This window comes from Aphelocoma coerulescens, chromosome 12 (genome assembly GCF_041296385.1).
Source record: "Aphelocoma coerulescens isolate FSJ_1873_10779 chromosome 12, UR_Acoe_1.0, whole genome shotgun sequence".
Classification (NCBI taxonomy): Eukaryota; Metazoa; Chordata; class Aves; order Passeriformes; family Corvidae; genus Aphelocoma; species Aphelocoma coerulescens.
The window spans coordinates 14,023,587-14,039,522 of NC_091026.1; the positions used below are offsets into that span (position 1 = coordinate 14,023,587).

Consider the following 15,936-nt stretch of genomic DNA (forward strand, 5'->3'; position numbering starts at 1 on the left):
ATTACACCATTTTGTTTTCCTCCCTACTTAGGTCAAAATGATTATTTTTACCTAAAAACTGTAAATTGAGCAAATTGCAAAAACTCTAAAAGAGGCCCAACTCTTTTTTTTTTTTTTTAACCCTTTTAAATTTTTTTTTTTAAACTCAGATGATGAGAACAGCTTATAACTGATGGCAGTTTTTATCAAATAGCCTCCATCCTGATAAAATGTTACCCCCTGGTGTGTCATTTTTCCAGATGAACTGCTGGTAGGATTGAGAGATCTTGCACACTGCTGCTTAAATAAGTAGACTCTATGCTCTATGAAGAAATCATATTATTTTCTCAAAGAACAAGTAGGCTCAGTGCACTGAAATTGCTTTAAATAAACTTGCAGCTACTGTAGCCCTTTTTTGTGCAGCTGCAGATGGTAAAGTCTATCAATCAAGCTTTCCCAGCTTTGAGAAGCTGCCACTGAAGCTGCCTCTCCTCTGTGTTGAAATTACATTTTTGTCTTTTACAGAACTTTGTATCTGAGATATTCTATTGCTCTAATCGGATTGTGCTTTTGGGCTGTACATATTTTTTGTTTTTCCTTAGATATATGTGTATTAAAATCTTTCAGTAATTTGTTAATTGAATGTGCTATTGACTTGCAGTAAATTAGCTGCATTTGTGCAAGAATGCTTTGGGGAAATTAATTAATTAATATTGTATTAATTAATTAATTAAGCAGTGGAGTAAGTCAAAGTTTGATCAAAAGAGTGCCTTACAAAAAGAAAGGAAAATATTGTTGTTTCTTACCATGGTGCTGATTGCAAATCTTGTGACAGTGAATGGAGGAAATGCTGTGGAGGGGGAGATGCAGCATGTTCCTCAGCCTGGTGTTCCAATCAGCTGCTGCTGATCGTCACAATGCACGATCAGTGTTCCTCTCTGCTAACAAAGGAACTCAGTGTGCACAAACACAGAGCACTCTGAGCTGAGTTATTAAGCAGACTTAACTCTACCTCGGAGTTTCATGGTCTTGCGCTTTTTTTGAGACAGTCTCTTGTGTCAGGACATTGCACCAACACAGATTCTGCTCAATGTTCTTCTCTGGTAGCCAGTGCTTTGCTCTTTTTATGACACTGGTATTTCAGCCAGCCTGTGGTAAAAGTGACTATTTATGCTGCTTGTGTTTTCAAGCATTCCTACTGGATATAATGATAGGGGAAGTTGCTGATCTATAACCTAGTTTGTCCCATCCTTGTCCCAGGATGTCTGTAACTAACTCAGGTCCAGAGGCAGCAGGTACAAAGTGATGTTGGGGCTGAGTTAAAGGCTGTGAGGAGCAGTGGTTGCAAACAGTTTCATTGTGCTCAACCAAAGATGAGGGACAGCCAGAACACCTGACCCCAAAGTTAGTTCAATAGCTTTTAAAACCATTTTGGACTTCAAAAAAGTAAAGGAAAAAATGCAGCTTCCTCTTTGGCACTGCTAGTTAATATACCCTGCTAGTAGATACCCTCCAAAGCTGTAGTAAAATATGAAGTTAATATATCACCAGCAAGATTTCGGTCAGAATGATGTATTATTCTAAGTGGAATTAGCTAGAAGGATCAATGCACACCCATTACTCTATTTAAAATAATCATTGGAAGACTCATTAACTTTTTTTTTTCCCTTCTCTTCAAACAACATAGTGAATGAGACATTTAGGAACACCCCCTTCTCCAGCATATGCACCTCTATGACTTCAGTATATTTTCATTCATAGCAGGATACCTGAAGGCCAAAACCCAAATTTAATGCAACAGAGTTTGCCTTCAAATCCCTAAACCCGAAACCAGTTGCTGTAGGCAAAGGCAAAATCAGCTCTAATGCACATTTTTATAGAAATCAAAGGTCATGGTAATATCTGTGTGAAATAGTGCATGTGCCACCATAAGGTTCAGTGCCACATCTTGCCTGGGTACCTGTTATTCTCTCTGATTCTACGCATGAGTAGAAACTTGAAGTATTGAGGGGGCTGTTCCCATTTCTTGTTTTCCCTTACAAATGTATTCTGCAGGATACTGACTTTGGGCAGTCCATTCATTACACAGCAAATGCCTTCTGCCTCCCTGCTCACCTCTGTCAGGCTGCAGGCTTTTGGCCAGATTTGTCCTTTTGCATCAGCTCATATGGGAGATGTGTAATTATAGCTTATATGGGGGAGATGGAAGAAAATATCGTCTGTGGAGGAGCAGGAATATATCATTCTTGGATCATTTAGTGCTTGTGAAGGTGAAAAACTTAGAGCACCAAATCTAGCTTATCACTATGTCGGGAGCTCTGTAAGCATTTTTTTGGCTTCACAGATAGCTCAGTGTGCTGTTGTGTCAACCAGTATCCCTTCTCACCCATCAGTTCTCCCGGAAAGCTCCAGATAAATATTTCCTACTTTATTTCAAAGCAAAGCACATGTAAACTTTTCATATCTGTTCATCCACATTCCAGATCCGGCTGAAATCTTTCACTTCCTTTTATTCAGTAATGTTTAAGACACAGATATTTATACACAGTCAGATTTTACAGTGTGGGCTTCAAAAGGGAGAGAAGCAAGAGGTGGGACAATAGAGTTAGTACAGAGCAGAAGGGTGTGGACCACAAGGCCAGGATGTCCTTTCCAAGTGCTGCAGGCTGATGCAGGTTAAACCATTGTTGTTCAGAAGGATTGGGAGTAGGGCATACCCAAGCTGATAGCTAGCCCTGAAATTATTTGGCCCCAAAGACACGGATTTGAAGAGCTTCACAAGCAATATCCCTAGTGCTTTCCCTTTACTGAGAGAAGAATGTTTCTTTTGATAGTGATTATCTTGGATTCTTTAAATCCTGTTTCTGTGATGTTAAAATACATACTGTGTGGTGCAGTGTTTGCATTAATGGGATTCCTCTAATTTCTGTTCTAAACCACTGAAAATCAGGTCCTTTCCCATAGAGATTTGGGACTGGCATCTGTCCAACACCACTGAGCTGATAGAAGAATAAATTGTTTAACCATGGTGATTGTCCTGAAACCCTACAGGAAAATTTAATCTCTGCAACCTAGTTAATTTATAATAGTTTTCTTTTTCTTCTTCGTTGTTTGTACAGAGTGCTTGGAGACTTAGGTTTTTGGGGAGTGAGTTGTATATCTTAACTGCAGGCTGTATAGGAGCTGAAGACACATGATTGGGGGAATATAATATTGGCATCCTTCTATGTCAGCCATTGTCACTGGCTTCAGCTGCCATGGTTAAGTATGAAGTCATTCATCCTTGGCAGACACCGTCCTTTGCAGCATGAGAGGATGGTCTCTGGATGTTAATGCTCAGCACTCTGGGAACAGCTGGCTATATCGAATTCAAGGCATGCAGATTTTCTTGGCCATTTTACTTAGCAGATGGGTAAGGCTTGATCGATTGAAGATTTAGTTTCCAAGTCAAGGGCCAAATGTTGCAGTGGGAGAGAAAAGTAAATTATATGACTATTCGGAGGGGAAAGGCACAGGTACTGTATCACAAAATTGTTGCCATTCATTTTCCTCTGCCTTGCACAGAATGCATGTCATTTCACCTTTCAATATAGGCGTCTGTGGCATTCTCCTTCACTTTGAGGTGCTTTGCAATACTGTCTGTGAGCCCATTTAATGAGCTTGAAAGCAGTTGCTGCAAATGTATGACAGTTTAATGTCTAAATGCCAGATATTTTTAAGGTGGAAATGAAAGAGAAATTTCTATTTTCAACCCAATTTTTTTATTTGTATATCAACCCAAATAGGTGGGTTTTCTTCAGTTCGTTTTTCTCCACACCCTTTTCTTCCACACAACATCTATTGAAACTTATTTTTAAAAGGAAAATGTATTCCTTACTCCTGATTTGTTCAAATAATTAATATTCGCCTACTTCTCACAAGGTAGATGGTACCAGTGATCATTAGAGGGCTTTGTGGTGCTCCCTCCAGACCTCCTTGGTTGGTGGGAAGATAATCTGGGTTTCAGAGAGGCTGCCTGGAGCTTTGGACACTGAGGGGTGTCTGGCCTTTTGGTCAAGGGTCTTAGAGTTAAGGTCTGGTGTTGCTGTGTGGTCTCTCTAACTTCCTCAGTGTGTATTTGGGGGTTTCCCTGTTTTTACTTTTCAGTGTTTCTAAAATAAGCATGATAAGATCAGTATTTTTGCTGAGATCCTTTTTTTCAGATTTATAGAACTGCTTCCACCAGAAGGACAGGTCATGGATTACTTACCTTACTTTAGCATATGGCTTTAATTTTATAGCATGTGGTATATGGATTTTATGGTATAGATTTTAACACTTTACAAGTCTTCTGAGTTTTGATAAATCAGTGTCTTCAGGAGGTTCTGAGTTTGTCCTATAAAATAATCAGGTGAACAGAGAGCTTTGGCTGCTCTACAGTGAGTGATAGAGAATGAGAATGGGTTGGTGTTTTTTAACTCATGAGGACATGCTGAGCTTGGTGGCTGTACTAGCATGGTCAGCCTGGCTGAGGTTCTCTGGTCTGTCCTCTGGTCACATTCCTGCTCTGCTCAGTCGCTGGAACTGTTCTCTTTGGAGTATTAATGTTATCCTGAGTAGGGGCTGAGCTCCCTGGCCTGCCTTCAAGGGTACAGCTGTAGAAACAGCGCTTTCAAGCACAGGGACAGCACACTGGGCTGCTGAGAGGTGTTAACCCTGCTGTCAATAGAGTTCATGACTGATCAGCCTTGTTCACTGAAGAAGGAGTAATTTCTCAGTCCCTGCATCAGATGCAGGAGCTGTAAGTTAATCTAACCTGTCTAGAGTATGATTTTCACCATGACTTCATGGGAAGAACATAGCTGGTTTATGACTGCAGAATGGGGTCACTTGTGCCTTGCCTTTTCCCATATTGCAAATATTTGGTTTGTTTATTGCATTAACATCAAGCCACTCTTTCTATTCAGAATGGCATGTGTACCAGGTATTGAAGTCACCCAAAGGGTACAATAAACAAGAGATTTTGCTTCTTCATGTCATGTTCATCCCATATTTACCCTGTGGTGAGAGCTCTGTTAGCACAGGAAACTGCTTAATGATATCTCTGTGTTTGTTTTTCCATTGCGCTTAGCATGATAGTTACCTATTCATTTCTGCTCAAGAGGATTACAGGCATTTTTCAATTATAAATGATGCACACAAGCATTATTTAATCTGTTTACTGCAGACCTATACAGTGTTAGTCAGTCTTGAGCAAAAACATCTTGTACAGGAAACAACATTTGTAGTAGTGGTACTGTGGCTATTTTAGGGTAATTTCAGGATGCTTTTCCATCTGTCTGTTAATACTCACTCTGCATCATCATAGGCTTGTGTTTGTGCCTGGAATTCCTGTGGCTTGAGAAATTGTCATTCTTGGTGTTTCTTCCAGTAAGATCTTGAAGAAGTAGGGGGAAACTCATGGCTCTTCACTCACAGGAAAAGAAAAGCTTTGCCCAGCTTAGGTAGGCATATGCTGGGTGAAGCCAAAGCGCCCAGATCCAGTTACAGATGTGTGATCTTTCTCTAATTCTCCAAGGTATCAGCAGAAATGTGGAATGTAAAGTCAATCTGAAGAATTCATTGCTGTTTTCCTTCAGGATATGTTCATAAGATAAAAAAATACATGTCTGGAACCCATATAACAAAGAAAGTTAGAAACAGTTTGTAGGAGGATATAAGCTCAAGCTTCATGACATGGACTAATAAAGTAGGTCAGAAGGGCACTTCTTATTCTAGAGATTTTTGTCCTTTTTTCCTTTCACTTTTTTTTCTGCCCTTCTTTCTTTTAAGTATCAGCTGTTCTCAGAGACAGGATTCTTCTATGGGTGAATCTCTGATCTCAACCAGCATGGTAGCTGAAGGCCAGTTAAACCAGAGACATACAGCAATGGGGATAGAACTTGACATTTTGGGTTTCGGAAACCTCCTTTCCTCTTGGAACACGGGCAGAAAAAGGATACAGAGAAGTGAAAAAATAAAGAGAGAGAAAGAGAGATGAAATTCAAGGTGCGTTTTTTGGGTTGTTTTAGAATTTGAAGAAGAAAAAAATGTAACAAAACTTCTGTTCTGAAGTCCGAACCCTTCCACAAAATGAGAAAACTTTTGGACACTTTTCTACTGGTCTTGCCAAGATCCTGAAACAGCTGTACTGGAGTATGAGAGAACTGTGTATGAATGGAAGGTAAAAAGAGGGAAAGCATCTGGAAGGGAAAGAAAGCTTTATCCCATGCAGGTCTGAACTGACATCTCTGCGAGTGGTACTTGTTTGAATATATTTTTTAAAGAAACATGAGATCCCACTCCCCATACCCCTGGAGGAAACAAGATTACAGGTGCATGGAGCATTTGCCTTCCAGCCTCCATAAAAATCCCATGCCTGTTGGTTTTGTGCTGTTGAAGAACACAGCACATTGGCAGAATATCAGAGACGCTGCATGGCTGGAGCTATACAGCCACACCACCTCAGCAGATTAAAGGGGCGCTGCCAGGGCTGAGGTTAGTGATTGATCTACTTTGACACAAAATCCCAAAAGGAAGAGTTCTAACCTTTATGATTCTTTCTGTCTATTTGCTTTCTTCAAACTGATTGCAGCTGTCACCAGAAATAAAACCAAAGTAAACAAAATAAAACTCTTTACCACTTATGGTTAGGCAGCGATAACTAAAACATTGTTAAAGTCCAGAGCAAGATTTTCTTGCATTCTTGTACTTAAATGCTGGTAGCATTTTAATGATTTATTTTTCAATGGTGCCCATGGTGAGAGAAACCTGGATAAATGGAAAAGATGCAGGAATGTGTCTCACAACAGGCTCTGTGTTTTTAGTGTTTCTTTTTGATTCGTCAGATGCCAGACAGAACCTACAAAGTGCGTCATTGGGTCCACTGTCCTGTGATTATTATTTATACAAGATCCAAAGTGTACAGAGCACCCCTTTGGGCATATAAAAGTTCACGCTTCAAAGAGCTTGCAGCCTTCAGGGCTAGTGGTGTTATGGTCCAGTAACATCTGAGCTATATATATTTCAAAGCTGCTTTTGCTGCTTTGATAATTTTATTGCATTTCTTGCCCTAGATGATCATTGCAAGTTCTGGGGTACTGTGATGAGGAAAGGATTTTCAATTTCCATTTACAACACCAAACCATTTTGTCTCTAGAGAAGTGAATGAGAATGTGTCCTGAACACAGCAAAGTAGTTCAAAGGGCAAGTAAACAGAAAACAGAAAAGTGGTTTGTTGTGGTTTATCTCTATGCAGTTGGCTGAGAAGATAATGAGGTTTCTAAGATTCCTAATTAGTTATGGGGAAGAGGGACAAGATGAGAGGTGCTTGTGCTTGCAAAACTTGGGCAGTGGACTCCAGTTTTCTTGTCAGACCATTAAAATTTGTGATATTTTTACAGCACTTTTTTTGGACGTGCTGTGGTCACTGATGTCCTCCTCCTAGGAACAGCTCCAAGCTGGTTCTGCCCTTCACACATCAGTGTGTTCCCTTTCTCAGGGTTTTCTTCTTTTGTCTCCAGTCCTTTCCAAATACATTAATACACAGCCATAATGTGATTAAACTCTGTTTTTCCTCATGACATGGAGGTCATCAGCAAGCAGTAAAATACAAAACAGCTCTTTTGCATCTCATATGTTGCCCATTAGGAGCTGTCCATCCAGAAATTATCAATATTGCTCAAGTTCTGAAGCTGACTGGTGGGAAAAAAAGGAAGAATGTACCCCATCAGTAAGATACATGGCAGTATTTATCTCCCAAAAGTAAATTGGCAAATACCTTAAATAATGGAACAAGTTCACAGAAACTGTGAGTTATTCCTTCAATACCTCTGAAGAGGCAAAAGGTTAAAAAAAAAAAAATTGCATTATTGGTTGTAAATTCCTTGGCTGTGGGCAAGTAAGTGACTGAAGTGACGGATTTAATTTGGAAGTCATGGAGCTCAACAGGGTTAATCCTTCCTGCTGCCTTTCTCTCCTCTGCTGCTGGATCTCACTGTTGAGGAAGATGTGGGAATTTCTGAGTGACAGAAGGAATGTTGCAGGTTTTGGTCTGGCAGTGCAGGCAGTTGCACTGTCAAAAATTGATGATTTTTTTCTAGGTCCTCTCAGAGAGCTTTATTGCCTTTCCTTTGTCCAAGTGACACTAAATGAAATAAACTTAAAAATATTAATAGCAATGAGATGCCAAGGCCCAACTCCATTAGGGCTGAAAGTGGTCCAGCTTCACTGACTGCAGTGGCAGCACCAGATTTATGGCCATGTGGGTAAGGAATGAACTGGTCTGAGATGACTTCTTCTATGAAGCAGTTTTCCTCTATGAAGGCAGAAGTAGATGGAGAAAAATCAGCCCTGTGTTTTTAGGCTTTGCAGGGCTGATAATGTGGTTAATGTTTTAAAGAATGCAGAGGATGCGCTTTTTTTTTAATTTAACCTTCCTCACTTTATTTTTTTACACCATATCCCTTTGGCATTTGGTGAAGATCCACTGTAAATTTGAGTACTAAGCAGCTTGTTAGATAACATCTTTTTTTTTCTCTTTAGAAGATTAAACTGAGACTGTTCTGCCTGATGCCAGAGTAGATGTAACCAATGCTGTATCCTTTGCATGTAGGTCAGTCAGAGGGACAATTCAGCACTGGATCCCATTATCCATGGATTGAAGGGTGTTGTACATCATGGTAAGTAGCTACTTAAACTTTCTACCTGTTGGGAGGGGGAGAGGGGCGGGAATATTGTCCTTAAGGGATCAGGTCACCCCTGGAAGGACACGATGAGCCCACACATTCCTCATTCACCGATGTTTAAGGGCATCACAGCAATTATTTGATTGGTAAAGATCAGAGTCATTTGTTACCTGAGAATGGGTTGGGGTGAGCAGTAAACAATTTGTTTCTTTTCAGTCAGTGCTCCAGAATGCATAAGTTATCAATCACAACTTTCTGCAATCTATCATTCGTATTAGAACTTCGAAGGCAGCCTGGATACTTCACTCTGTTATTTATCTTCTGTTTGCTCTAAAACTACACCTCTCTGAAGTTTCTATTTGTTTATAAATTATTTGTCTTTCAAATTTAGGGAGCTGATAATGAAACAGAAAATTAACTATCTATGAAAATTAATTAAACTTTGCAGCAGATGAACATCTTTCTAATGCTGGCATAAATACGATCATTCAGCTGTTCTGATGCATATACCTATTATCCTTGAACTTACAGCAGGTACTGAAATAAATATTAATATATTTTATACTTTTATAACCGATTTTTTACTTAGGAATTTTCCTGAAGCCTTACCACAGGTAATGCATCATCAGCAATGACATCAAGATGCTCTAGTTCCCAAAGTACTCTTGTCAGGTTTTAAAATAATGATTTGTAAAGTTTTAATAATCTCATTGTAATTCAAAAGGCACCTACTGGAATGGTGCTCAGTACAATAATAAATTTCCGTTCCATCTATAGTGCTGTGATAAAACAGCTTTGCACCTTTTCTAAGGATTGTCTTTAGACATTAGCTGCTGCTGTAGAGCTTAACAGGCACTTTTTTTCTCTTGACTGCAAACCTAAAACTAGTTGACAGTGTTAAATTAAAACAAATAGGATTTTGGATTAATTGTTCTACTTTCAGAATCATTTAACATTGCAACTGGGAAGGCCAATAAATCCAAACACAGTGAAAAACGGGTTAAATGATAACATGCCATAAAGTCCTTCATTTAGAGAATTTTCCTTAGGTTTTGCTGCTTATAAATTGCAGTGTTCTGCCATGAAATAAAAACAACACACTGAGCTGAAAAACTGGTGCTGTTTTCCACAAAAATAGAAGTTATTACCTCGCTCCCACTGGGTAACAAAACAGGCCAGCAAAAGCAACACTGGGATGCATTAGGCTGCAAGGTTTTTTTCAGTGTCTGTTTAATTTGACAGTGCAGCCAAGCTGCCGTTTAACTGGACTGGGATCTCTTTTTAGTTTTGTTCTTTATCTACTTTCTGTTCCAAGACTCCCAACCCCCTGCCAGCACACAGTGTTTTAGCCACCTCATCAGGTTTTTCTGCTCCCTCTCTTGCTCCTTGAAGATAAAACAGCCACTCCTTGATAATCACACCAGTGTCTCCTAAGAGGATTATTCCATTCCCAAAATTAATTGTTTGGGTAGGATGTGACTTGGTCCCGAGGCTGTGATTCCCTGACCACATAATGATCAGTCCATCTCTGTACTGTCTTACCCACAGCAAAATCTGGGTGGATAAAAGGCATTTATTTTTGTTTTGCACACAATGCACAGAGGTCTGCTAGTGTTTCAAGTAAAGGAAACCACTTGACATATTTCAGTAGCTTGTTTCCTTTTCAAAACATTAAGGAAGAAAAAGAGGAAAATCATGCTTTCCTTCCTGTTTCAAAGGCCCTGATTAAAGGCCTTTTCTAAGGCTCTTTTGGTGGTTAGAGTAAGGGAATTTCCTCCTGCAGAGCAGTTGTTGAAAGAGCTCATTCTCTTTAACTTAAATATTGCTAGAACGCTTCAGTGAAGAATTGTTGTATCATATCTCTCTTTTAATGTTATTATATAGAATAATAGTAAAGATGTGAGGGTTTTATTCCAGATGCTCTCATTTCTTTTCTTGATGCGATTTACTTACATCTTACATGAGCATAGTTTTATGAATTTATCTGAAAAGCTTCTTCCTGCCTTCCATTTGGCTGTATTCAACTGGGACCCTAAGGCAACACAGACTTTTTGGCTGAAATACAGTGGAAAACTCTTGCGGCTTTTGAATCGAGTCGTTGGATCAAGTAGGGATCCAACAAAAGGAGGCAAAACTGAAACCTTACGTTTCTTTGCATTTTATAATATTTCCATTACCCTGTTGGTTTTAGGGGGTTGTCACAATACAGAGGTACATACATATAATGTAAAAATTAAGAATACATACAAATGTTGAAGTTTTCTTGTCCCCCTCCCTCCATCTGGCAGAGCGTGTTTCCTGGGTTGTGCTGAACAGTCACTCCTTCCTCTCATGCATTCAGTTTTCAACATGGGAATGACACACACACACACAAACCCTCATCATCCTTGTTTTGGCATTTACTAGAAGGCCTGGTCCTGTATGGGGACTCCACTCTGCACCACACTCTACAGGGCTCCCACACTGGCCTGTCCTCATAATGGTGACAGATCTGGTGACACTCAGGTAGATAGAGAGATGGTACTCATGAGTGATGAGCTGGGTTTTTAAAAATTTTTTTGTATCCTTTTTTTCTGTGAATTCTTGTATTTTTACATTGCTCTTCCAGGGATATTTCCAAAGTCAGAAGTATTTCTGTAGAAGCAAAAGCAATTTTTGCTTGATATTTCATCAGGGTTTTGAATTACTTACTAATTCAATGGAACATAAATAATTGTGCCCTTCACGGTGTCACCAGCTTAGTAACAATGATAGAGAAACATACACATAAAAATCAATACAGGAATAGTTGCTACTTAGTTGACTGTTTCCTCATCTCCAGGCAGAGTTTTGTAAAATCTTAATGCCACATTAAACTTAATTTTACATGAGCAACCATATAAAGTTTCTTAGCTGGAAGGGGAACCATGGTGTACCAAACAACATACTGATGTATCTATGATAAGGCTTTGGGGTTTGCACCATGTTCTTCCTGCAGAACAGGATGTTCCTACACCGCTTCCCAACTCCTGCATCCGCCCTCAAAGAGCAGCACAGGAACGCCAAGGAGGCTCTCACAGGACCTGTCAAATGCTTGTTGCTGATTTTAAAATTGCTTTTGGTTTTGTGCTCTGCCAAGGATTTGTCACACCTCCCGCCAGCCAGGTGCCTGCTCTTCTCACTCCTGCTTTTCCTGCCACAGGGCACGTGGCAAGCATGTCTGCCACGGAGCCCAGCCAGGACTGACAGCTGGGACTGGGCAGCCCTCCCTGGAAAAGGGATGGGGTACAAGCAGTTGGAATTTGGATTTTCTGATGCTGACTTGCCAGTGTCTTTCAGCTCTGATTGCTGGGGGCCTTTTTTAGCTCCTCTACAAATGCTCTTATCATGAAAGCTGGTGGGAAGGGTCATCAGCAATGCTGGTTCTGGTGGGATGGATGATGCATGTTGTTAATTGAAGCTGGATCATAGGTAAAAAAGTTACTGGTGCCTGGCTGTGCTTGCACCACAAATGGGGCAGTCTTGGTGCTGCGCATCTGACTCTTCTGCCCATTTTGCTGCCGATGTGCTTGGCTGGGTGCCCTGCCCTGAGCCCTTCTCTGCTCCTCTTCCTTCTTCGTGATGCTGAGAATGACAGGGCAGGAAGGAGCTACTCTTGTTCGAGGGCTGAGGCATCTGGTGAGGCCTCAGAGAGAATGATTGTGCCCTTGTGGGAATAGGGGACTGTGAAATACCAGGTTGTGTTATACAGTTGATTTGCATTAAAATGGCTACGAAAGCTTTTGTCTGCCACACATTCCATCAAGGTCTCAGAGGAACACCTGGCAGGATGGAGCTATTGCACAGAAACATTGCTTTTCCCACATTTGCTGTCTTTGATTTGACCTTTTTGGTACCATTTTGTATGTAAGTCTCTTAGAGAAGCCTTTTCCTTGTTTTTACCAGCTGCCTGCAAGGCATTAAAATGAGCCTTCTTCCCTGATGTCAGTCCTGGGGTGGCACCCAGTGCTGGAGGCTATTGGGGTTCCTCCCCCTGGCATGGGGTCTGAGAGGAGGGGACCCTGGAGTAGAGGCAGGGCCTACAGGGTTTCCCTACTCCCTGGTCAATCCTGTTCCCTGTTGGTTGTTTTGTGTTCCCCTGTGTGGGGAGGACCCTCTGGTCCTGTGATTGCGGAGTTCTTCGGCAGTCCCCCGGCCGTGCAGCTGGAAAATAAAGATCTCTGAAACATCTACCAAGAATCAGTCCCTGTTTCTTTTCTACAGGCCTCGCTGTCTATACACGTTGCAGAAATCCCTGCTGCAACAGGAGGCTGTGTGACATTCACCTTTTCCCAGCCTGGCACAGGTGCTCTGCACAGTGCCACAGTCCCACTTTACTGTGCAGGCAAAGTGTTGTCAGAGGGGACAGCAGCCCACACTACCCCAGGCCCCTGGAAAAGATTTCAAGGTGATGGAAACTATGTTTTTATCACTCTGTCCTGTTCTCTGTGGCTGTCATCAAGTATCTACACGGATCAGCAGAAAATTATTAGCAGAGCACAAATAAATTACCACAGCAGAAAAGGCTCAATGTCACAAAAATGAGGCTCTTATTCCCTTCCTTGTCATATGTGAGCTCTGAAAATCAAAGTGCTACCAGATCAAAAGCTTAGGTACAAAGCAAGTCAGTGGCATGTGTTGCTTGTTTGTGAACATGAGGTGGGGTGATGGGAGGAGAGGAACCTTTGTTGATTTAAAAAGGAGCTTTGAAAAAAGTCTTTAAAAGCTATAACTGGAACCTAGCATGGAACAGACTTAGTCTTGGATCTCCCTTCAAATGGGCCAGAAGTGGTCAGGCAAGTGACTGCTAAAGTTTCTGAGCTTGCTGGGGAGAACCTACCAAAATACAGTGGAAAAAACTGCTTTAATAATGAAAAAGGATAGAGAATAAATATGTTGCACATCTCTCCAGTTGTCCTAGGTGAAACATCAGTGAATAACATGTTAAAATAAATCAGCACTAAAAAGGAAGCAATCTAGACGGTGTTAGTTACCCTGTGGATCTATCACACCAGAAGGCATAATAACAAGAAAACACTATTAGCACCATGACAGGTTTTTTCTTTTGTTTTGAACTTTAACCATAACACCGCCTGACAAGCTGTTTGCCTTCTATGCCAAATATCATGGGGTTGTAGAGAAGAAGGGTGGGGGAGAGGGGTGAAGGTGAGATGTGATACTGTGAAACCTCATCTTTGAAAGTAAAACTTTGAAGAAAGCAGCAGCTCAATTTAGAACAAGGAAGGGCCATCAAACTGAGAGCAGCACGATACATTAAGCTGAGAAGGAAACATGGAGGAGCATTTCTTTTTCCTCAGGGATGAACTGGATATATGCTTTTGTTTTCTGATCTGTTCTTGTGTTCACAGTCAGAGTAGCCCTGTGAAAGGGGCCAGGACACGATTGCTGTGGAGCAAAGGGGAGGAGGAGGGAAGTGAGAAATGAAGATGAGAGGAGAGGTGATAAGTTCACACCTTTATGTAGGGCAGCTCTGTGCATAGCTGCAAGGGTCTATATCATTTAAAGGAATAAATGATGGAAGTGTTGGAAATCTCTGGTCCTTCACCTGTCTGCTCTGCAGAAAGCAGTGCTGGTCACGGCTGAGTAAAGACCAGCAAGCTGACAGAGAATTAATAGATTGCACAAAAAAATTAATTCAAGCTAAAAAAATATTGCACTTGTTAAAAGTTAAGAATTAAAGCTGATGCTGAATGTGAACAAATCAGGGAGTAAGAGCTGGGTGCTATGCTGGTGGGTTTTGGGGATGTTTGCTGAGAAAAGAGGGGTGAGGAAGTCTGAGAACATGTGGTTTTGCTCTGGCTCTGCTGAAGCAGATGTGAACAATCCATGCTCCTCTGGGCACTTCTCCTTCACTTTACCATCTGCCAGGGTCCAGCTTTTTCCAGGGATCCTCCTCTTCTCTAAACTTTGTCATAGTTTCTTTTTCCTCCTGTCACTGGTGCTTTTTCTGTATTTCTTAGTTTCCTTACCTGTCCAGCCTCATGTACGTCTGCCTCAGGTTAGGTTTTGTGAAACCTGGAGAAGTCTCATCCCATTCTAAAATGTCAACAGCTGCTCTGCATCAGTACTGCTTCAGCATGAAAGGTTCAGAATAACATTTTCCTTCTTTAAAGTGTTAAGACCTCTTCTCTGCAGCTAAACCTTTTCCTCCTAAGCTCTTTTAAGAAAGGGAGTGAGAAAAATTAAGCTTTAGACCAACACGTGGCATGGAAATGGTTTTCTGTGAATAAGAGACTTGCCTTTTTTATTCTTTCCTCCTGGTTTTTTGTACCTCTCACTGGTTGTCTCAGATTAAATTAGTCTGCACAACTGTGTTATTATCTCATTCCCCTCCTCCCTGCCATGCTGTGCTTTCTGTGTCCTTACAGCTCCTTACATTGCTCAGCAGAGGCTCTTTTTTTAAAAAAAACCTAAATAAAAGTGAGAAAAATAATTGCACAGTAAATGACGAGAATTACCCTGAGTACAGTGGACTGTCAGATACTGCTCTTCCTGCAGGATTTACACAGCAAGCACTCATCTGATGATCCTTTCAGTTAAAGTAATATATAATGTTTGTAATCTCATCTTTAAAATCACCCCCGTGAGTCTGGTCCTTGGCTGTGCTTTGCTGCCTGCTTTATCTGAGAAGTTCTGGCTCAATGGGTGTACAACATGGTGTCCTTCTGATTATTTTGTGTGTTTGCTTTTTAAATGTTTGAATGCAGAAGCTTTAGAATGTCTTGGCTCATTGTGAAAATGAAATTGGCAATAACATTGTTTAACAAATTTGGGAGATTTTCAAAGCTCTTCATATTGGTATTGCAGATTTCAGTTATTCAAAGTGTAGCTGGGTACCCATCAGGCACTGCACATACGTTAAATTTGGAAATAAGCTCATTTTAAGATATTGTTTTCAATGCAGCCAAGTTCCTGTTTTCTTACACAAAATCATGATCAAAGTCCCAAAGCATTCCATGTGATATAAATGGACTTGGCATATAGTTATTTTCTTGTGATGTACAATCCAAGTTCCTGTTAGATTTAAAAGAGTTTTGATCACAGATAATTGTGTGCTGTTTACCTGCGTATCTCAAGAAGCCTCTTACTCTAGTGATTTGGTTAAAATTTAGGTCTATCTTTATCAAGTGATTGACAGAATATATTTTTAGCAAGTCCTTGAAGGCGAAATGTTCAACTGATGGCTCTTTCAGTATAATATTTGTTGGCACCA

The 15,936-nt window shown here is 40.7% G+C and overlaps 1 protein-coding gene across 3 annotated transcripts in view; it reads left to right on the plus strand.

Annotated features, from left to right (window-relative positions):
- PTPRG (protein tyrosine phosphatase receptor type G) overlaps window positions 1-15,936 on the plus strand; it is a 402,469-nt gene that overhangs the window by 281,938 nt on the left and 104,595 nt on the right. For all 3 annotated transcript variants that reach the window (XM_069028207.1, XM_069028208.1, XM_069028209.1), the window contains one exon: window positions 8,612-8,678. In XM_069028207.1, coding sequence (XP_068884308.1) covers window positions 8,612-8,678 — 67 coding nt within the window. The remainder of the gene's footprint in view (window positions 1-8,611; window positions 8,679-15,936) is intronic.